Genomic DNA, 24,250 nt, shown 5'->3' on the forward strand with positions numbered 1-24,250 from the left:
TAAAGAAGAGTTGTTTAGTAAGATTTCTTATGCAGGTTTCCTTTACAAAAAGAAAACTTGTGCCCTGTTTTTAGAACTTTTCCTGTGTCTTGCCGACCTCAATGGCCTTTAGCTCAAAATACTCTATATGCCAAAGAGGCATACTTTGAAGTTCCATATTCTGATACCCTTCAGAACCAAAATATATAGCTTATCTATGTAGAGAAACCATGGCCCAGATAAATTGAGTAACTTACGTTTACATAGATGCAGAGTTGAAATAGGACTCCTGTCTTTAAGATCTAATTCTTTCCATTATATTAATTATATATGAAACTTCTAATTGAATATGGTTTTCTAAAGAAAAAATAAAACCTCAATTACAGAAAAGAAATAATGAAACTGTTTAAAGAGCATTCAAGGAACTCCAGTTATAAGGAAGGTCTCTTTCTCATTGCTCACCATTGATAGTAAGCACATACTGATTACTATTTTAGGATTGTGCCTAGATGGCTTCATGTGTTCAACCATGAAACATACAGAATGAGCCACTTTTAGGAGCTTACTAGTATTCGGTTTATAAAGTTGCATGAGACAACATATCTGGCCTCAGGGAACTTGCATTCCAGAAGGAAAATCAAAGAACAATTTGCGTAGAATCCTGAAATGGTTACAAAGGCTTTCTAAGAGATTCTAAACTGAACAGATAATTGCCGTGCATTTACAAAAGGCCTAAGCTATTCCCACTGAAAAGGAGTAATTGAATCTGTAATTACTTCCGTTTCTTAGGGGACATACTCAGGGATTCTAAAGATCTAATTGTGACGGTTGTTTTCTTAATTACTCTAATTGTTTTGTAGAAAACAGTACTGTACATCCATTGAGGAAAGCTCAGTAGTCAATGGTGACTGAGGACGCCGTGAGAAGTATTTTAAAAGTTCTACTTTATTGTGTATTAGACAACTCTGTTGTTTATTTCAACTTCTCATGATCCAGCCATGCTTAGATAGCCCCCATGTGCTCTATGCACAAAGGCATTGACTTCTGATCATGATTTTCGTAAATGAACTTAGAGGAACTGGCCAACCTGCTTCATGGTGATGGTAGGGCTGCCTTTTTAAGAACATGTAATCATCTCCATGTAGTTGTTTCAGTGGTGCTAGCAATATTCCTCCCTCTCCCCAATCCAACCTCCACCATTCAGAGAGATATGATTTCTAAGAGCAGTCTTTTGTCTCATTAAGGCATTGCTTTTCTTAAACATGGATGGAATGGTATGTCACATTTTCCTCTGAAAGTGGCTTTTAATAGGGGCAAGGTCAGAGGAAGAATGAGAGTGTTAATTTCCTGTTAAAGGAAAGGCCGAGGAGTGCATCCCCAGGCAGAGGAGATATAGAAAGATGGAGTTGAGGACCAAAAAAAAATTAATTAATTAAAAAAGCAAATAAAAATTCTCACTTACTTGAAAACAAATGTTTTAACTAAAACTATCCTTGACTTGAGTCTGTATGTTTCCTGCCTTTCTTATGTACATTAGGTATGAACTAGTAAATAATTAGGTAGTATTTGGTACTATACCTTGAAGACACATCTCATTCCTTGGTGGAGTCTGTCTCACTTTGCATAATGGATATGTTTCTGAACAGTTATTTGGGAATCAAAATTTGTCAGGTTCAATTGTATATCCTTATTTCCTTGTACCTCCAAAGTTATAGGGAGCAAATGAGATCATCCAAGGGAAAGCACTGAGTATTTTTAAACTCTATACAACTCTGAGTTATTTATGTGTTTTTTATTTAAGAGATGGAAAGAATAAGAACAATGCAAAGTCCTTTAATAAAAATAATACTACTGAATCTGACATCTTTAGTGCAAGTTAATAGTAGAATAGTAACTATCCAGAAAAACTCAGGAAAATTCTTACAGGTTTTTACCTTTTGACCTACTTTTTTTTATTGTATGTATTTAAGGTGTACAACTTGATGATTTGATGTATGTATACATTGTGAAATAATCAAGCTCATTAACACATCTGTTATCTCACAGTTACCTTTTCTACTGAAGTATAATTGTCTTAGAATATTATATTTAACATAGTGATTCAATATTTTTATACATTACAGAATGATTACCACAATAAGTCTAGTTGCCATCTGTCACCATACAAAGTTATTAAATATTTACCATAGGGAAATTTACCATAGGGAAATATTTACCACATTCCCTATGCTGTACGTCATATCCCCTGACTCATTTATTTTGTAACTGGAAGTTCGTACCTCTTATTCTCCCTCACCTATTTCACTCATCCCCGCAACCCATCCCCTCTGGCAACCACCAGTTTGTTTTATGTATGTATGACTCTGTTTCTGTTTTGTTATATTTGTTTGAGAGTTTTATTTTATAGATTCTGTATATAAGTGAAATCATACAATATTTGTCTTTCTCTGTCTGACTTATTCCACTTAGCATAATACCCTCCAGGTGTCCGTACATGTTTCGCAAATGGCAAGATTTCATTCTTTTTTATGGCTGAGTAATATTCCATTATTTATATATATGTATATATCTCATCTTCTTTATCTATTCTTCTGTTGTTGGACACAAGTTGCTTCCATATGTTGGCTATTATAAATAATGCTGCAGTGAATATAGGGCTGCTTATATCTTTTTGAATTAGTGTTTTTGTCTTCTTCAGAAAAATACCCAGAAGTGGAATTGCTGGATCATATGATAGTTCTATTTTCAATTTTTGACATTATTTGCATACTGTTTTCCATAGTGGTGGTACCGATTTACATTCCAGCCAGCAGTGTACGAGGGTTCCTTTAAGGCCTGTGTTTCCTTATTGATTACCTGTCTGGTTGATCTGTCCATTGATGTAAATGGGGTGTTAAAGTCCCCTACTATTGTGTTACTGTCAATTTCTCCCCTTATGTTTATTAATATCAGCTTTATGTATTTAGGTGCTCCTATGTTGGATGAATATATATTTACAATTATTATATCCTCTTCTTGGACTGTTCCCTTTATCATCATGCAATGGTAATCCTTATTGATGACCTCTCCTTCAGATATGAATGTTAGCCTTGCCAGGTAGAGTGTTCTTGGTTGTAGGTTTTTTCCTTTCATCACTTTAAATATATTGTGCCACTCCTTCTGGACTGCAAAGCTTCTGCTGAAAAGTCAGCTGAGAGTCTTATGGGAGTTCTCTTATAGGTAACTAGTTGATTTTCTCTTTTTGCTTTTAAGACTCTCTTTATCTTTAATTTTGCCATTTATTATGAAATTATTATAATGTATTTTGGTGTGGACTTCTTTGGGTTCATCTTCTTTGGGGCTCTCTGTGCTTCCTGGACCTGGATGCCTATTTCCTTTCCCAGGTTAGGAAACTTTTCAGCTATTATTTATCCAAATAAGTTCTCTCTCTCCTCTCCTTCTGGGATCCCTATAATGCCAATTTTCGTACACTTGATGTTGTCTCAGTGGTCTTTTAAATTATTCTCATTTTTTAAATTTCTTTTTTCTGTTCAGCTTGGGTGATTTTCACTACTCCATCTTCCAGTTTACTGATCTGTTCCTCTGTATCATCTACTACTACATCATCATCTACTGTACTGTATCATCTACAGTAGTAGTATCATCTACTACTACTACTACATCAATCTACTGTTGATTCCATCTAGTGTATTTTTAATTTTAGTTACTGTATTTGTCACCTCTTTGCTTCTTTATGTTTTCTGACTCTTAGTTAAACTTCTCACTGTGCTCATCCATTCTTCTCCCAAGTTCATTTGGCATCTTTGTAATCATTACCTTGAACTCTTTATCAGGTACGTGGCTCATCTCCACTTCATTTAGTTCTTCTGGGATTTTGTCTTGTTTGTTTGTTTAGAACATATTCCTCTGTCTCCTCATTTTGCCTAATTCTCTGTGTTTATTTCTGTGTATAAGATAGGTCAGTTACATTTTCCCTATCTTGGAGAAGTGGCCTTCTATAGGAGACATCCTGTGGGTCCCAGCAGCAAACTCCCCTTTGGTCACCATAGCTATATGCTCTGTGGATGCCCTCTGTGTGAGCTGCATGGGACCTTCCGTTGTGGAGGAGCTGACTATTGTGAGCATGCTGGCATGCAGAGCTGGCCCTCAGCCCAGTTGGCTGCCAGGTCCTGCTTTGTGTGGTGCCTTCTTGCCTGCTGGTGGTTAGGGCTGAGTCCCAGGGCAGTTGGCTGTGCAGTCCAGGGGCTCCCAGGGCCAGTGCCAGCCCACTAATGGGCAAGGCTGAGTCCCGGGTGGCTGCGTGAAGGGCCTGGGGGGACCCCAGACTGGTGTTGGCTTTTTGGTAGAGAGGTCCATGTCCAGGGCAGCTGGCTGCTGGGTCTGGGAGGACCTGGGGCTGGTGCCAGCCCACTGGTGGGAAGGTAAGCCCCAGCACTAATAGGCTAGAGGGAAGACTCCAAAATGGCTCTTGCGAGCACTGACGTCCTCATGGCAGAACAAGCTCTCCGAAATGGCTGCTGCCAGCCTCTGTGTCCCCAGAAGGAGTCCCAGTTGCTCCTTACCTTTCTAAACGGCTCTCCAAAATCAGCAAGTAGGTCTGACCTAGGCTTCTTTCAAAATACTCCCCCTACTCTGGATTGAGAGGGTATGAGATTTTACAGGTATCCTTTAATAGCAGAGTCTCTGTTTCCTACAGCCCTCCAGCTCTCTTGTACACAAGCCACACTGACTTTCAGAGCCAGATGTTCTGGGAGCTCATCTTCCCAGGGCAGGACCTCCAGCTTGGGGAGCCCTTGCTCCTTGGCGAGAACCTCTGCAATTGTGATTTTCTCCCATTTGTCTTCCCAGGAGTGTGGTCTTGACTATACACTGTTTCCACTCCTTCTGCCTGTCTTGTGGTTCCTTCTTTGCATCTTTACTTGTGGAAAATTTTTTCTGCTGGTCTTCAGGTTGTTCTCATAGATAGTTTCTCTGTAAATAGTTGTCATTTTGGTGTGCCTGAGGGAGGAGGTGATTTCAGGATCTTCCTGTCTGTCATCTCGGCTACACCCATCTGGCCTACTCTTTCCAAGTACTCGCTATGGAAAAAGTACAGTTTAGTTTCTTCCAAAGTAGCATAATGTCTGGGGATGGCCATTAGGAGACAGAAAGGATCCAGAGGAAAGATACAAAAATTTATAGGAAATTTGAACATATTGTTTGAACCAAAATTACACAAAATATCCCAAAAAGTTTAGAAATGGTCCTTGAGATGAAAATTTGATGCTATAAAGTATTGGCATTTCCAGGAGATTACAGCGGCAAATGGTGACAATTGAATAGAATTTTACTTTTAGGCATGTCCTGGTAAACCATAGATATTTGGTTTTTGCTGAATGAGATACAGTTTCTATTATAAACTTAGTTTGGGAATTTGCCATTGATCCTTATTCCCATCCCCAGACCCCAGCACCTACTAATCTACTTTCTATCTTTATATATTTGCCTTTTCTGGACATTTCATATAAATGGAGTTATGGCGTATGTGGTCTTCTGTGTCTGACTTCTTTCACTTAGCATCGTGTTGCTGAGGTTTATTCACTTTGTGTTGTATGTATCCACATTTTATTTCTTTTGCCGATGAACAGTGTTCTATTGTGTGGATATACTATATAATGGATATACTACATTTTGATTACCTTTTACTAGTTGATGGACATTTGGGTTGTTTCCACTTTGGGGCTGTTGTGAATAAAGCTTCTGTAATCATCTACCTAGAAGTCTTTGTGTGGACATACGCTTTCTCTTGGGTAGATATCCAGGAATGGAGTTTTGGGTCATATGGTAAATCTATGTTTAACTTTTTAGAAACTACCAAACTACTTTCAAAAGTGATTGCACCACTTTGCAGTCCCATGAGCGATGTATGATGATTCCAGTTTCTCCAAATCCTCGTCAACACTTATTATCTGTCTTTTCTGTTATTCTGATAAGAGTAAGGTGGCGTCTCAGTAGATTTTTAATTGCATGTCTCTAATGACTAATAATATTAAGCATCTTCTCATGTGTTTATTCCCCATTTCTATGTCTCTTTGACATCTTCTGTAGCTAAATCTTTGACTTCCTGTATTCTTCCAGAAATTTCTACCTTGGTGATTCTGTGATGGAAATACATGAATGTTCACTGACTGTAATTCTATTTGTTTGTTTGTTTTAAGTAAACAAGTACTTCTAAAACTTCACAAAGCAGAAGAAATTCTTCTCTGCTAGAATTATAGAACATACTCATAGTGTGGTAACTTTTATAACATCTGGTAGAAAAGCAAGCTTATAATTGCAGGCACTTGGACGGTTTATTTTCCTCTAAGGATTTGTTTTTTTACTGAGCTAAGGGCAAGACGAGCGTGCTTTTTGCTTTCTCAGCAGGATAAGAAAAGAAGGCAAGGGAAGAGCAGCAGAGTAAGACAGAGTTCCTCAGAACAATAGTACTGACGCAAAATAACTGTAATGCCAGGTTGGAGAAGCAAACTCTGTAGAATCAAGTTTTCCTTTAATAACAACACTGATAGAAAGATTATGCAAGAGTCTGAGTTCAGGGCCTATTTGAAATGGATGATAGAATTTTTCTAATGTACCAGCTTAGCAATAGATGTAATTAGATTATGCTAACATGATAAATAGTTACTGAATATCTCCCTAAATTAGATTGACCTCCATCATTAAAGATCATAACTTTCAATGAAGCTTGTTTTGCTTGCTAAATAATTTTCACACAGGTGCTAAGATAGAAGTCTTATAGGTATTTGGAAGGGTGCCTCATCAGGTCTCAGGTTATTTTCTATTCATCCACACATCATTTTTTGAAAGTGGGTTATGCTGTAGGATCACACAAGAAACTTCATGCTAGCCAAACCACTTTATTGCCACCCATGAATTTGTTTCCACAACCAGTTTGTTTCCAGCGGAGTTGACTGTTTGGTGAGTTTCACAAACAGTTGTTTGTGACTTTAAAATCCCTGGGCCTATTTATATCCCTGATCAAAAGTGATCGAGAAGGTAACTTTGTATTTTTTTTTTCTCAGCTGATAATTATTTTCTCCTATTTTCTTGGTTTGGTTAAGGAATATCTTAGGGTTATCACTACAGTAGTCCCTCATCCAAGTTTTTGCTGTATATGGTTTCAGTTAACCATGGTCAACCGTGATCTGAAAATATTAAATGGAAAATTTCAGAAATAAACAATTCATTCGTTTAAAATTGCAGTGCTTTTGTTCGTTTTACTTAATAATGACCCCAAAGCACAAGAGCAGTGATGCTGGCAATTCAGATACGCCAAAGAGAAGCCATTAATGCTGCTTTTAAGTGAAAAGGTGGTGACTTAGTAAGGAAAGAAAACTGTATGCTGACGTTGCTAAGATTCGTGGTGAGAACGAATGTTCTGTCCATGAAGCTGTGAAGAAGGAAAAAGAAATTCGTGGTAGTTTTGCTGTCATACCTCAAACTGCAAACGTTACAACACAGTGCTTAGTTAGGATGCAAAAGGCATTAAATTTGGATGATAAGATATTGTGTGTGTGTGAAAGAGGCCACATTCACATCTTTATAACAGTATATTGTTACAATTGTTGTATTTTATCATTAGTTGTTAATTTCTTACTGTGCCTAATTTATAAATTAAACTTTATCACAGATATATACAGTACATATAGGAAAAAGCATAGTATATATAGGGTTCAGTACTATTTGTGATTTCAGGCATCCACTGGGGGTCTTGGAACGTATCCCCCGAGGCTAAGGGAGACTTCTGTATTAGCTGAACTGTAACCTTTTGTAAACTTCAATATACCATTAAAAACAGTGGTTAGCTTGGGGATGGGGTAGTTCTAGACCACTTTTACTTGGTGTGCTGATGGCGTAGGGGATGCCTGTGAGTATAACATTACAGATACCTTTGAACTTACTAATCACAAATAATTTTCTCAATGTTTCAGGATACCTAAGTGTATCTAAAAAGGTACATTTTCACCTCATCTGTAAATGAAAATTAAAAGAAAAAGGCCTTTAATTGACATAGTTGTCTTTTGGTTTTCTTCTGTTTTGTTTCTCCCCTCTTTTTTGTGGAAAATCCTAGATTGGGATCCAGATAATCTAGATTTGAATCCAAATAGTTATGAGCTGGTGACCTTGGTCAAGATAAATTCTCTGATTCTCATCAGTAAAATGGGGATAATGATGCCTCTATGGAAGAATTGATTTCAGATTAGATGTTGTATACAAGAAATAGTCTAATATACACAGGTATTCAATGATAAATGCTGTATTGTTATTATTTTCTATGAATTAGAGCAGTGTTCTTCATATTTTTTGATACGCTATTTAAAATTTTTTTGAGCACATATTTACAAATAAGTATAAAAGTAAGATACAGGTTCTAGTGAATTAACATTTTATGTTCAATATAAAAAATTAAGTTTTTAAAAATGATATAAAGTTGTCATTAATAATATCTTCTCTAAAATATTAATAGAAATTAATCATTTTACCTTTAATTGTTTTAGTAACTGTGATGTGATTAAATACATATTATTTTAACTAATCTTGGATTACCAATTTGAAGATCTGCCTCTCTGTGTTTTTCATTTTGATACTTGACTTTATTGACTATCATAGTTGAAAAATATTACCTAAAGGTACATATAACAAACTAGACAAAGGTATATTGCTAAGTGCACCTACTGAATCATGATGTTAATTTTTCAGTTTCATTGACCAGTAATGCAAAGGTTTTGATCAAATGTAGTAAATTTCTATCATCTCTGAATCAGTTTTATTTGCAAAGTAACTGAATAATGACCCATTTCAGTATTATAAAATAAGTCCAAAACCCACTGGAACTCTACATTTACAAGATTATTACAAATATTTTAAAATTATGTTTCCAAGTTGTGGAAGTGTGTAGATGTGTAAATTCTTATGAGGTTATGCACATACAAATTTTGGCAATAAGATTACATAGTGATTGGAATATTTCCAAACATTTGTTTCCAAAATACTCCTATATTAACACAAGATTTGTTACAAAGTAGTCACTTTCTCATTCATTGTACATGAACCAACAATACCAAGTATCAGGTAAGGATGTTGAGCATCCTGACACATGACTGCAGGCCACCTAGTGTGACGTCCATCAGAAAGTTAATTATTAATAAGGTTTAAGTTACTTCTCACTGCTAGAGTAAATAAATGTTGGCTTAAATGCTTTTTTCCCCACCTCAGAGATATTCTCATGCCCCTTCCCTAACCCTATACTCGACTATGGGGATAAGTTGCACATTAGGCCACCATGCTTGTCAGTGGGATATTTGCTCAATAAATTCCCAGAGGAAAAAGGGGCACTGATGATTTGGAGCAGGAGTTGGCAAGCATTTTCTATAAAGGGCCAGATAATAAATATTTTAGGCTTTGAGGGCCATATGGTCTCTATTATAACTACTCAGCTCTGCCAGTGTAGCCTGGAAGCACCATAGACAATATTGTAAAAAAAAGTTAAATTAAAAAGTGACTTTATTTCAGTAAAACTTTATTTATGGACACTGACTTTGAACTTTAGGTAATTTTCACATGGCACAGAATATTATTCTGCTTTTGATTTCTTTTCAACCATTTAAAATTTTAAAAAAATAGGACTTCCCTGGTGGTCCAGTGGCTAAGGCTCCACGCTCCCAATGCAGGGGGCCCGGGTTCCATCCCTGGTCAGGGAACTAGATCCCACATGCCACAACTAAGGGTACGCATGCCGCAACTACAGATACCGCATGCTGCAACTAGGACCTGGCGCAGCCAAATAAATAAATATTTTAAAAAAAAAAAAAAGCTTATGGGCCATCACAGAAAAAGCGACAAGATGAATGGTTCTCAGGACTTAGGTCACAAATCCCTGATCTGGAGTCAGTTAATTCTAAGTGATAATGAACTTGTAGAGAATCCCGGCCTGAAATTCCACAGGAATGCACATTACTCTACTAAGTTGTCAAATCACAGTATGTTATTAAGGGTGCTTTCATTTATTGTCCCTTTAAGAAACATTAAATATCAAATTTAATAGCAAAGACTTTCTTCCCTCTCTAACATGATTTTAACTGATAGAAGTTCTAATATAAGGAGTTGGGTTTACAAATGATTTGAGGCTGGGTCACCAGTAGCTGCAGTGTCAGTAAGAATCACAGTGCTTTTCTGCATGATCTTAGTTCTCATATGATTAAAAAAATATATTTTTTTGGACTTCCCTGGCGGTGCAGTTGTCAAGATGCCACACTTCCACTGCAGCGGGTGAGGGTTCGATCCCCGGTCGGGGAGCTAAGGATCCCGCATGCCATGTGGCAGCAGCCCCCAAAAAATTTTTTTTTAAACTTCATCTTGGAAACTCATTGAAATAACTAAGGCAGTGGAAAATACACTTGTTTGCGGTCCACTGGCTAAATTCTGTGACTCCTTCCTGGGTTTCTGTGGGTCCTGACACATGAAGGAGCATATGTTCAGTGACTTTCTAGAAGGTCAGAGGAGCAAGTAACTGCTCCTAACAGCATAGCCTTTTAGAGACAGGTTTCCAAGTTGGTTCTCCTCAATTCCCTGCAAGAGATGCAGATGACAGATCTTTAACCTGATTATTGAGCTCTCTCCCTCATTCTTCTTTTTTTTTGAATTAATTTTTATTGGAGTATATCTGCTTTACAATATTGTGTTAGTTTCTACTGTACAGCAAAATGAGTCAGCCATACATATACAAATATCCCCTCCCTTTTGGACTTCCTTCCCATTCAGGTCACCACAGTGCATTAAACAGAGCTCACTGTGCTATACAGTATGTTCTCATTAGTTATCCATTTTATACACAGTATCCATGGTGAATATGCGTCAATCCCCATCTCCCAATTCCTCCCAGCGCCCCCCGCCCGCCAACTTTTCTCTCATTCTTCTATCATCCAAAATCAGTTTTCTCTCCTGTGATCAGTTGTACATACAATTTCAAAATTTACATTCAGGCTGAACAGTGCACAAAATCATGCAAAAAGATAAATCTGTGGAATGACCTTAACACTGATTTGTGCCTCCCAGTCATCTAGCCCCACATGAGGGGATCTCTCGGCCACAGCAGCACAAAAAGAGGATGAGGGGATAGGAATTTCCTATTAAGGTGAAATCTGTGCTGCATGGTAACTCACCTTGGTTCCATCCCTAAGAACATCTCCTATATTTCTGTGCTTCATCCTAGAATCAATACTTTACAACTAGCCTTGCCCTCTTCCTCTATTTAGGGTGGGTATGGGGTTGAGTTAGGAGACCTGAAACAAGATAGATACAGAATATACAGGAGAACAAATCTAAGAGAAAAGCCAAATTGGGCTCGCATCTCAACTCCACTCCTCATTATTGATGGAAGTAGACAGCGAGCACCTGCTCTGTGTTCCAAACGTTGCATAAACTCTTTCAGTTGTTAAAATAAACAAGAAGAGATGAAGGACCTAAAAGTATCTCTTATTTAGCTGATGCGCAGCAGGGAAGAAAGCCTCTGAAGCAACTGCTTCAAAGCAATTAAGGAGACAAGGGAGCTTTTTAATAGGGTTTTGTTTCTAATTTTATGCAAGAGATCAGGTTGGCTTTGTTGAACTTTTGATTCCCTGACAACAGCAGACTCTGCATGCATGCTCAGCATTTGATGTGTGTACTTCAAGCAACATGGTAGTCTACACTCAACCTGAAATAGCATGCTGTGTATTGGTTGTGACTCTCTGGAAATCAGGGTGTCAGTTTTGTTTTCCAGAAGGCAAAGCGGGCACAGTTGCTTCTGAGCCATGAGCTGTGAAACCACCCAGTGGAAGAGAGGGAACAACTCTAACTGTGGTTCTACTTAGTGCGCCTCTGAGCATTTATTGGAATGTGGTCAATTGTTAGACAACTTAAACAATGATCAAAAAAGACATGTTTCTAACTTAGCCTCCTCATGCTTTTCTGTCTTTCCCTGTGATTCAGGAGGAAGGACGCTGGCTTCTTATCCTACAAAGATCACCTGCCAGTAAGCCAGGTGGTGGTTGGAGATACTGACCGGCAAGGCTCGGAAGCCAAACTGAGTGTGGGTCCCCTGCGCTGCCAAGGAGACAGTAAGTGTGCCCGTAGCTGGGCCTGGCACCTCCTTACCAATTTTAAATAGTGTTTCCCAGCAAACGCGAGGTTGGCAGAAAACAGATTGCTGTTCGGTATAAACAGAGCCAAATGGAGAGCTAGGCAGACCTTAATACACAGAGGAGGGCAGCAAGCTGTAAGTCTCCAGTACAGGAGGCTAGATATGGGCGTAAAATGTGGCTATCCATCTTTCTTGTATATTCCTGTGTAACAAATGTGACTACCTAAGTTTATGGTGATACAAGTAGCAATGCTAATAGCATAAAAGCAGCACTCAACAGCTGTGATTGCACTGAGTGCTGCCGTTAATGCCATTAGCATAACTATTTATATCACCGGAAACTGAGTTTACGGTGATATAAATAGTAGCATTAGGGCTTAATGTATCATTGTAAACCTGGATTATGGTCACATAAAGTTGGACATTAGTGCTATCAAATTTCACCATCATCAGAGCTTGATGGTCCCTTGTAAGCCAAAGAGTGTTTCTGTAACTACATCTTGCTTTCAAGATTGGGCACCACAGAGAGGAATTTGGGGCTGTTGGCAGTCAGGGAGTTAGCCTGATGATCCCACCTAATTAAGGGTACCATTAGGATTTTATGTTGTTCGATACCCTTCAGTATGCTTTATGCGTAGTCGGAGGGGACTGGTGACAGGCTGCTGTGGGGATTCTGCAGTGAGCATCCTGGGTGTCGTTTCCCCTCTTCTCTGCACACATGATTGGGTAGCTCTTCCAGGAGTATGCTTTTGTGATTGTGTGCTAGGCATCAGGAGACTAGATTCTGTTCCCTGAGTAGCTGACTTGTCGGAAGACCTCAGGCAAACTCCTCCTTTTTCTCTGCCATGGTGCTCAGAATACCACCTGCGTCCCAACTCCTCCTGGGGAGGCCATAAAGATTTTAGTGCCTAGATCTGGATTCCTCCTAGCAAAGCATTCTGTCAGATGGAATGTTATTACCGCTGCCATAAATCAAGGGAGAATTAGACCTACTCAATGTAATAAATTATCGCATCCACTCGAAGAGGTGTCCTAAGGAATGTAATGAGGCATGCTCAGCTGTTTACTACTTAGTACATCAAGGCTGTCAGCAATTAAACCATGCAGTGTTCCTGATACAAAAGAGAGATGGAGTTTGTAGTGATTTTTCCCTTCTCACACAGAGAAAATGAAAATGCTATCCTTAAAATGAAACTGGTCAAAAGAGCTTTGTCATGCATTTATTAAACAATAATACTTCATTTGACTAGCTTAGTAGAACTGTGCAATAAGAAATTTTGTTTCGACTGCTTAAGAAAAGATATTGACATAAAATAATAATATATATGCCTTTTTAAACACATATTTTGAGAGATGGACTATAGTGTCACTCTCAAAATAGGCAGGTTCTCATGGGTTATCTAATGAAAATCAGTTTCATTAAGTCATAATTACTCATTAATATATAAAGAGTAGTTCTCACTTATCAATTCTAATTCTAAAGTTAGCCTTAAATTAGAGAAAGGGTTCCCATTAAGTGATGGATTAAGTCAATATAGTTATACAATCCCACTTCTGCAAATTTTTTTTACCACTCTTAAAGAGTCCAGGTACTTTAAATAGTATATGTGGGAGTGTATTAACAGTTTATAGTTAATATTAGCATGCTTTCTCTTAATAAATCAGTCCTCAGGAAGAATTTATTATGTGTCTGCTATTTGTCTAGCACTTTACTAGGTACTCTGGTGAGTTACAAACAGAATTTCAAACCATGTTTTGAGAAATGCATATTAAAAAGTATTGGAAAACAAAATGTTTTATAATTTAATAGACTTGTGATCTAAAATTATTGCAACTGGTGCTCAAGAAAGGAGTGATAAATAGTATATTTCAGGCAGACTTTATATTTAAATAGAGAAAATAGGAGAAGTACGGTGGTCAGTGTTCATTTGCATTTCTTTCCCAAGGCTGTTGCTCTTAGAGACATTCTTAGGACCAACTGATAGACAAAGAGCTATCCTGTTCATTGACACTGCATGGCCTCAGGATTCTTGTAGTACTGCAGCTTCAAGACTTAATCTGTATTTTACCTGATACTTCATGAAAATAAAAGCTCAGTCAATTTTTAATTGCAATTATGTGGAATATTTCTGTGTCCAAGAGAAAGAGAGAGAGAGAGAGAGAGAGAGAGAGATCTTCGTTTTTTGTAGGCAACCGGCAATATTATATACCTCGTACCTGAATTGCCAGGTAGTAGTTAGCAGTTTTGATGCTCACCTTCCTTTTAAGAATGTTCTAACGTGGACACAGTAATGATAAAGTGTCTACATCATAGCACTTTCCAGATTTTACACATGTATGGTGTCCTTGGATACAGCCCCCTGCGAGGTAGGTAAGGTAAATATTAGCCTTTCTGTTTTACAAATGAACAAAATATTTCTTTTAAAGTGTCATCTACGCAACAAATTTCTGTGCCCCCTTTTGCTGCTTCTGGGAGGCTCCCAGAGGAAAGACAGATCAGAGAACATAACCAGCTTTCTCTGCATGAGGTCAGGCTTGTTTCCCCGACTCCATTCTCATTCTTGAGTCAACGGCAGAAATTAAATTGTTTTAAAAGTATTTCATCTGGGTCTCTCCCCACCCACGTCCAGTTACCAACACAGCATGAATGTTGGGGGGATTAGATTCCAATTCGTATAAGTTAAAAAGTGGTATCATGCATATATCCTGTTGTTTGCAGAGATTAACTTTGTGTCGTTTACTGAAGTCTGTGCAAAGGTAGTTTAAAAAACCCAAATCCACTGTTGAGAAATGTCTTTCTCTATTTGAGGAGTTGAATGATGACAGCCCTCGCAAGCTGTCTCTTGAATTAGGTCTGGTTCTACCTCCCAGTCTCAGAGAATGAAACAGTTTCTGTGGGCTCTGACCAACCGTTTCGGCAGTTTCAGTTGATTTCATCATGCCTGCTGAGTTTCATTTTTACTTCGATTCATCTGAACTCAGACCCATATAATCAAAATGCTAAGAAAATCAGTGAGTTCCAGACCTGCTGCATTTCCCATATGGCACTGAAAAATGCTTATGCCCTTATACTTTGGGGTTTTTTTTTTTTCAAACACGTTCAAATGGAAGCCTCAAATCTAAAACTGCAAGTGTGACTGAGGATGGATGGTTAGCTAAGATAAAAAGTGAGGTAAAATGACAAATTACCCCCTTAAACCATGCGCACTCGCCTAGGAAGAAACACGAGAGCTATTTAGAGGACCAAAACGGCTGACAGAGAAGAAATTGTTTTCAAATTTTAAAATATAATTGTTCTTGGACGGAGTTGCTAAACTTCTATGGAATTAGTTCAAAAACAAACTATTTCGGGTTTTGGAGGTAGGAATCTTTTTTGTACTATATATAGTGACTATGATTAATTGTAGAAAGTATTTGCTAGATAATTGTTTTATTCTCAACCATATAAGGTAAAGATTTCCCATATCTCCTCTAGGGATACAGAGACTTTAAACAATTAATTAGGAGCAAGTTTGCTACAAAGACAAGTGTTTTTAATATACTTGGGTAGAAACAATCAGGAAAACATGTTACTCAAGGACTTCTGCGTCCGTGCCTGAAACCCGCCCTGGCTGTCAGCACGGCCGGACTGGAGTCATGGTGGGCGTTTAAGATGTAAATTCAAGTTCTTAGAGCTACAGAGGTGACTGAGAGGCCAAGAAGAAAAGGCAAGGCAGACCACATCTGGTTCAGGAGCACTCAGAGGACAGAGACAAAGCTGAGAGTGAAAGAAACACAGCCGATAACGGCGTTTCATCCAAACGACATTGGCCTTTTTTCCTTTGGGAATGCAATCATATGTGCCCAAGATATATAAAGGCCACCCTGTCTTTACTGTAAGACTTTTACAGACCAGGGCCATCACCAGCCATTCCCTTACCAAGGAAGGCAAGGCAATGACTATATCTACATGTTGTTTCTCCCAGGATAAGACAATTTCATTGGGGGCTCAAATGAGTATCATTCCCCATAGGATGGACCCAGGGGCACACACAGGCCACACTATCTCCCGGTATGAGACACACTCAGTGCCGCCTAAGAGGACTAGACAAGGAGAGAGGGGCAGCTGCTCATCTGGGCTCAGGAAGCGGTTTTGATTGTGCAGAGGAAGCCGCTCCCCAGGCTCCAGAGAAGAGTAGACAGTTTGCTTGTCCCCCTTTTCTTTGCTGCTTCAGGCTTGGAAGAGCCGAGAAAGGGAAAGGGCCCAGCATGCAGGCTGCAAGCCATGCACTTTATATTCATCTTCTCTCTTGATTCTCCCAACATCCTGTATGCGGTGATAGCTTTGTATTTTGTACCAATGAGAAAACAGAATCTGACCTATTAGATGGTTTGCCAATGAGTTTCAGAGCTGGGGCCAGAAGAACCGTGTGGTTCCAGAGCAGATGCTCCACGTTCTTTTCGTTTCTCCATTTCTTCCCATGAAATGTAGATGTGTGTACTTGCGTCAAGTACAGCTAAAAGCAATCACAACATTCTAGCGGTGGAAGACTTAGATATCAGACAGTACAAACCTCTCATTTTACAGACGAGGGAACTTGGGTATGGGGAGGTTAAGTGACCGACCCAGGGGCTCCCAGCTGGTTTATGGCAGAGCACAGGGAGGGAGAGTTTGACACGAGCCTTCATCTTTAGTAATTCCCTGTGGCCAAGATGAATGTTGAGATCTGAAGAGGGAGCTTTGACCTGGAACGCTGACCCTGGGTCCCTGCCCGTCAACAGCAAGCAGAGCAGTAAAGTGGTGCGAGCTCTTAATCTTGCCCCACTGTGGGATCAACTGTCTGGAAACCCTGATAGAAAACTCACGACCATAGGGATGAGGGGTCAATGACAGAAAGTTAGTGACTTCTTTTTTGTGTGTGTTTTGTTTTTACTTCGAGTTCTAGGCATTTTTTTGGCTGATAGTAGCCAACAGGGAAAAAACAAAAAACAAACCACCCACAGTTATGTGTAGAAGCCATTAACTTCTATTTTTTCCTTAATGCTCCAGCCTCTGCTGCTATTGCCATAGGCTACTACCGACTGCGAAGCCAGAGTGTCTCTTAAGAACAAGCAGAAATAGTGAAATTTTCAGGATCAGAACCTAGGCTGATTCCCATTAAAGGACTGAGCCCTCTGGGCACATCTAAGGGCAGCTCCAGTGACACAGGCAGCAGAGGCAGAAAGAAGGAAGCCTTCCCTTTGGTCTTCCAGACTCCAGAGTGACTTTAAACAGTTAGAAGTGGACAGCGCCCCTGAAAAGAATCAGCTCTTTAATATTATTTGGCCACGCAACGTTAGCTGCAAACTCACTGTAGAAATGGGAAGTAAAATTAGTTACAGTTGGGGGGTAGTATTTCTATTTTACAATAGATGTGGTATTTGTATGCCTGTGGCTGACTTTCCCACCTATCCTTTCAAATACTGCTTGTATTTAGAGGAATCATCACATCCCACAGAGGAGATCTGCCTGGCTGAGTGAGTCTTGCTTCCTTGGCGTCCTCTCCCTGGGTGCCCATCCTTTCCCTGAACTTGTCACAGGATCCCAGGTACAGGAGAGACTTTGTTCTGTAAATTGAATCCCCACCATTGGGTTCCTCTGCTGAACTTTCCAATTGATCTCTCCAAACTTTTGCAGAAGAGAGTTAGGCTTGCTCCTTTGGTTCTAAGAATTCCTGGTGTGGAACGTGTTTGGAATCAAGAAAAATGCTAGGTGAAACAGTTTCTTACCTGTCCAGGATCTGCTCCTAGGATCTAATTCAACTTAACAGCCTTAACTGACAAAAATGGGACATGCTCCCATCCTGGATCAGTTTATATTATTATATCAAGGGTGAAAATTCTGACAAAGTGGAGATTTGGATGGAAGCTTGGATTCTTAGTGGGAGTTTGAAAATAGTATGGAGGTCTTGAGTGGCAGTGCTTTACAAACTTTGATGTGCTCAGAAATCACCTGGGGATCTTGGTAAAATGCAGGTTCTGATTCAGGAAGTCTGGGCCAGGACTCGAGATGCTACTGCTGCTGCCACTGGCCAGTGGACCACACTCTTGAGTAGCAGCGTTATAGAGCAGCACTGTGAATAGCATAGACTTTGGAATCACACACATCTGCCTCCAAATCCCAACTCCCTCCCTCACCAGCCGTGTGCCTTTGAACCGGTTCCTTAACCTCCCTGGTCTTCCACTTCCTGCTCACAACCTTCTCTCAGCTGCAAATGAGAATAATCATAACTGCATCGCTGCAGTAGTTCTTTTAAACTCCAATTCCCCGCAGCCTTGCACACAGTCAGTGCTCTCTGGTTGTTATCACCACCATTATTATTACCTTTGTTCATTATGGAAAGAGTGACAGGCTTGATATCAGAAAAGCTCTGCCCACCTCCCTGTCCTGTATCCCACTGTCTTTACCCTCGACTCTACCTATTCTTAGAGAAGACCTGCCTTGTCTCATAGCTGAGAGTTGGCACCCAGCCAGTAGCCTCCTTCCTGATTGGGAGGTGGTGGCCACAACCTCTGCTTAGAGCTCAGCTGCATTTGCTGGGCTCCCAGGGTGATGATGTCTGTCCATGCAAACAACCCTCATTTCCTTCTCTCTGGTCTCCTTTGCTGGAAGCAGATGGAAACCACCCCCTTTGCTTGCTGCCATCTTGGAAACTGCCCTTGGAGAACCTGGAGGACCCTAGCAAAATGCACGAAGAGCCCAGTAACATACACAGCACTCGCCGTTCCCCATGACGGCCACAGAAGGAGCCTTTCGTCCAAACAGAGAGTCAGCTAGCCTTTCCTCTAAAAGACCAGACAGGAAGTATTCTAGGCTTTGGGACCATACAGGCTGTTAGAACCACTCAACCCTATAGTGTGAAAGCTGTCGTAGACAATATGTAAACAGATGGACATGGATGGTTACAACAAAATATTAGAGAAACAGGAAACAGACTGGATTTGGCCTGAAGGCCATAGTTTGCTGAACCTCTGACCTAGAGTTTAAAAATTTTTTGTAGGACTTGAAAAATGTATGGAATTATGGCAGAATATTTTGCTGTTTTAATGCAGATTTTAGCCAGTTTTCAAACTCAGTCACAGTAACCTTCCAATTCATCCACTGATGATATTGAGCAAGGATTCGCCCCCCCTTCTGCTACATTCTTGTCTTTCTCCATGCACACTCAGATTTCAGCCTAGATTATACAGTAGCTTCTATATATACACTCAGCATTGATATGAGGCACTGTGTGAATATAAGGAAGTACAAACTACATTTTTTGCCCTCAAAGAGCCTACAAAAACATTGGCAATCAAGACATAAACACTGCAGGGCTTTCCTGGTGGCGCAGTGGTTGAGAGTCCGCCTGCCGATGCAGGGGACGCGGGTTCGTGCCCCGGTCCGGGAAGATCCCACATGCCGCGGAGCGGCTGGGCCCGTGAGCCATGGCCGCTGAGCCTGCGCGTCCGGAGCCTGTGCTCCGCAATGGGAGGGGCCGCAGCAGTGAGAGGCCTGTGTACCGCAAAAAAAAAAAAAAAAGACATAAACACTGCAGACTGAAGTTCACATTCACCACCACAATCGTTTCTCCACCTATTATCCAGAGTGACTTTTCCAAGCGGTGAATCAAATTACAGCACTTTTTGACTTATAACCAGCTGATAGCTTCCCATCACTCTTAAAATGCCAACCCTTTACCACATGCAACAAGGCTACTTCGTGTGATCTGCCCCACCCACTGATCATCCCCACTTCTTCCATTCCAGCCCCACTGGTCTCATATCTCCAACGTGCTCTGCTGGTTACCACCTCCAGAACTTTTCCTGGTGGTTTCCTCTGCCTGGAACTTTCTCCCCATCGAGGCTCAGCTGGGCTGCAGGTCTCAGCTTCGATATTAACTCTTCCAAGAGAGCTTCCCTGCCCACTCAGCTAACAGTCACCCACATCTCACCACTCCCCATAGAACTGACCACAGTCTGAAATTCTCTCTGCAATGCTGTGACACGACCCTAACATGAACTGCCCGGAGTCAGCATAGATTTCAGTCCCTAAGAAGACGGCCTTTTCTTTAGACCGCAGCTGCAAGTTTAGAGGGGGTTCCCAAGCCACCTGCTCTTCTGACCAACTGACTACAAATTTGGGGGTTCCCAATATCTCCTCAGGACCAAAAATTTACCAGGATGACTCGGAGAAGTCAGGAAAGCACAATACTTAAGATTGCAGTTTTATTATCAAAGTTACAAATCCGGACTGGCTGAATGAACCGATGCACAGGGTGAGTTCTGGGAGGGTTTCAAATGCGGAGTCCCTATGTCTTCTCCTCATGGAATGTGGACACATCACCCGCTCAGGCTATCAGTGTGTGTCACTAACCAGGGAAACTCGCATCCACTTCAGATGTCCAGATTTTTTTACCGGGGTTTCATTATGTAGGCATGATTCAGTAAGTCATTGGCCACATGATTGAATTCAATCTCCAGCTTCCCTTCCTTCTCCTCCCTGGAGATAGGGCTGATATATCCTGGTTCAAAGCCCCAACCCCCTAATCCCATGGTTGGTCTTTTGGGCAGGGCCATTCTCCATCTTTTTTTTTTTTTTTTTTTTTTTTTTGCGGTACGCGGGCCTCTCACTGTTGTGGCCTCTCCCGTTGCGGAGCACAGGCTCCGGACGCGCAGGCTCAGCGGCCATGGCTCACGGGCCCAGCCGCTCCGCGGCATGTGGGATCTTCCCGGACCGGGGCACGAACCTGTGTCCCCTGCAACGGCAGGTGGACTCTCAACCACCGCGCCACCAGGTAAGCCCCATTCTCCATCTTAAAAAGTATCTAGGGGCCCACCATGAATAACAATGATACTCCTATCATTCAGGAAATTCCAAGGGTCTAGAAGCTCTTTCCCAGGAACTTGGGACAAAAGCAGGATAAATTATCCATTGCACAAGCAGCTCTTTTCTCTGTGAATTTGCATTATTTTTGTCCTCACCCCCAGCGGTCGGTGGAAACTCAGGCAGAGATCTAAACCCTGTACAAAGGCAGTGCCTGCCACATTGAGAAGCTCAAATATGTGTTCGTTAAATGAATATGAATGGTTAAATAACCACAAAAGATTTAAATAAGCATTTCAGGCTAACAATGGAGGTAGTGCCACGAGGCACTTCATGATAAATTGCAGAAAACTTGCAGAGACAATAATTGCTATAGAGGTCCAAGAGAGGAACTATCTATCGCTTGATTTATATGCACAACTATTTTTAACCTCAGTAAGGTTTTTGCACATTTATTCATCTTAACTAAGTGGAAACTTTTATTCCTTTGTACCTTGAAAACCCCTTGAATCCGATGATTATCTTCAAATTAAGGATTTAAAAAAAAAAACCTTTTTTGCTAAGTTTCTATATTTTCTCTGGCATTTCTAAACCAGGATGCACGTGAAGTATTAAATTTATAGAACTCATTGTTTAATCTAAATTAGATTAACACCCCTGGCCCTTCGGAGATCCAAGCGGACCATTCCACACTTTTGTTTATCTGTATCTCTAGGTTATTACTGACAAAATTACAATTAGTCAGTACTTCAAACCTATTGTTAGGCTGCTAAGCTATGAGCTATAAACTACCTCACTTTGATATAATTAAAACTGTGTTCCAGTTCACGTATTTTATGATACCTACTTGGCTTTTCATAAAGTTTCTTTTCACCATCTGAAATACATGCAGGCCTAGCAAACTCAGGAACTTTATTGAAGAAAACTTTTAATGTAGCCTCTTCCTGAAGTTTGCTGATAGTTCCAGAGCAGCAGTCTTTACAGTCATCTGGATTAAAAAAAACAAAACAAAACAAAATCTGTACTAAACTGTTGCAAACATTGTGTAAGATTGCATTAGTGTCATTAAAATAAATCCTAATTCAAAACTCACCAGGTATACATATATAAAACAGTACATTTTAATTTTTATACACCTACTGGCGTGGTAAACAGCTCCATGGAACTAGATTTAAAGTCCCAAATTAAAAAGAAAAGAGACATTGGTTCAAGATGGCAATGTAGAAGGACGTGCACTCACTCCATCTTGCGAGATCACCGGAATCACAACTAACTGCTGAACAGTCATCAACAGGAATACACTGGAACTCACCAAAAAAGATACCGCACATCCAAAGACAAAGGAGAAGCTGCAATGAGACTGTAGGAGGGGCGCAATCACAATAAAATCAAATCCCATAACTGCTGGGTGGGTGACTCACAAACTAGAGAACTCTCATACCACAGAAGTCCACCCACTGCAGTGAAGGTTCTGAGCCCCCCATCAGGCTTCCCAACCTGGGGTCCGGCAACAGGAGGAGGAATTCCTACAGAATCAGACTTTGAAGGCTAGTGACTCACTGCGGGGACAAGGACACTGGCACCAGAAGTTCTACGAAGTACTCCTTGGCATTAGCCCTCTCAGAGTCCGCCATTAGCCCCACCAAAGAGCTTGTAGGCTCCAGTGCTGGGTCCCCTGAGGCCAAACAACCAACAGGGAGGGAACACAGCCCCACCCATCAGCAGACAAGCAGATTAAAGTTTTACTGAGCTCTGCCCACCAGAGCAACACCCAAATCTACCAGCCCCTCCCATCAGGAAGCTGGCACAAGCCTCTCAGATAGCCTCATCCACCAGAGGGCAGACAGCAGAAGCAAGAAGAACTACAGTCCTGCAGCCTGTGGAACGAAAAATACATTCACAGAAAGACAGACAAGATGAAAAGGCAGAGGGCTATGTACCAGATGAAGGAACAAGATAAGACCCCAGGAAAACAACTAAATAAAGTGGAGATAGGCAACCTTCCAGAAAAAGAATTCAGAATAATGATAGTGAAGATGATCCAGGACCTTGGAAAAAGAATGGAGGCAAAGATCAAGAAGATGCAAGTAATGTTTAACAAAGACCTAGAAGAATTAAAGAACAAACAAACAGAGATGAACAATACAATAACTGAAATAAAAACTACACTAGAAGGAATCAAGAGCAGAATAACTGAGGCAGAAGAATGGACAAGTGACCTGGAAGACAGAATGATGGAATTCACTGCCACAGAACAGAATAAAGAAAAAAGAATGAAAAGAAATGTAGACAGCCTAAGAGACCTCTGGGACAACATTAAACACACCAACATTCCCATTATAGGGGTCCCAGAAGGAGAAGAGAGAGAGAAAGGACCCAAGAAAATATTTGAAGAGATTATAGTCGAAAGCTTCCCTAACATGGGAAAGGAAATAGCCACCCAAGTCCAAGAAGCGCAGAGTCCCAAGTAGGATAAACCCAAGGAGAATCACACCAAGACACTTAGTAATCAAATTGACAAAAATTAAAGACAAAGAAAAATTATTGAAAGCAACAAGGGAAAAACGACAAATAACATACAAGGGAACACCCATAAGGTTAACAGCTAATTTCTCAGCAGAAACTCTACAAGCCAGAACGAGGTGGCACGATATATTTAAAGTGATGAAAGGGAAGAACCTACAACCAAGATTACTCTACCCAGCAAGGATCTCACTCAGATTCCACGGAGAAATCAAAAGCTTTAGAGACAAGCAAAAGCTAAGAGAAGTCAGCATCACCAAACCAGCTTTACAAAAAATGCTAAAGGAACTTCTCTAAGTGGGACACACAGAGAAGAAAAGGACCTACACAAACAAAGCCATAACAATTAAGAAAATGGTAATAGGAACATACATATCAATAATTACCTTAAACATGAATGGATTAAATGCTCCAACCAAAAGACACAGGCTCGCTGAATGGATACAAAAACAAGACCCATATATATGCTGTCTACAAGAGACCCACTTCAGACCAAGGGACACAAACAGACTGAAAGTGAGAGGATGGAAAAAGATATTCCATGCAAATGGAAATCAAAAGGAAGCTGGAGTGGCAATACTCTACCAGATAAAATAGACTTTAAAATAAAGAATGTTACAAGAGACAAAGAAGGACACTACATAATGATCAAGGGATCAATCCAAGAAGAAGATATAACAATTATAAACATTTATGCACCCAGCATAGGAGCACCTCAATACATAATACGGCAGATGTTAACAGCTATAGAAGAGGAAATTGAC

At 40.3% G+C, this 24,250-nt stretch overlaps 1 protein-coding gene across 1 annotated transcript in view; it reads left to right on the top strand.

Annotated features, from left to right (window-relative positions):
- Window positions 1-24,250, top strand: part of CNTNAP2 (contactin associated protein 2) — a gene marked incomplete at both ends in the record, with an annotated part of 2,035,904 nt that overhangs the window by 1,646,590 nt on the left and 365,064 nt on the right. Inside the window, one exon of the mRNA XM_082846865.1 lies at window positions 11,989-12,116. Within this exon, the coding sequence (XP_082702991.1) occupies window positions 11,989-12,116 (128 nt within the window). The remainder of the gene's footprint in view (window positions 1-11,988; window positions 12,117-24,250) is intronic.

This window comes from Leucopleurus acutus (assembly GCF_964270905.1).
Source record: "Leucopleurus acutus genome assembly, chromosome: 9".
Lineage (NCBI taxonomy): Eukaryota > Metazoa > Chordata > Mammalia > Artiodactyla > Delphinidae > Leucopleurus > Leucopleurus acutus.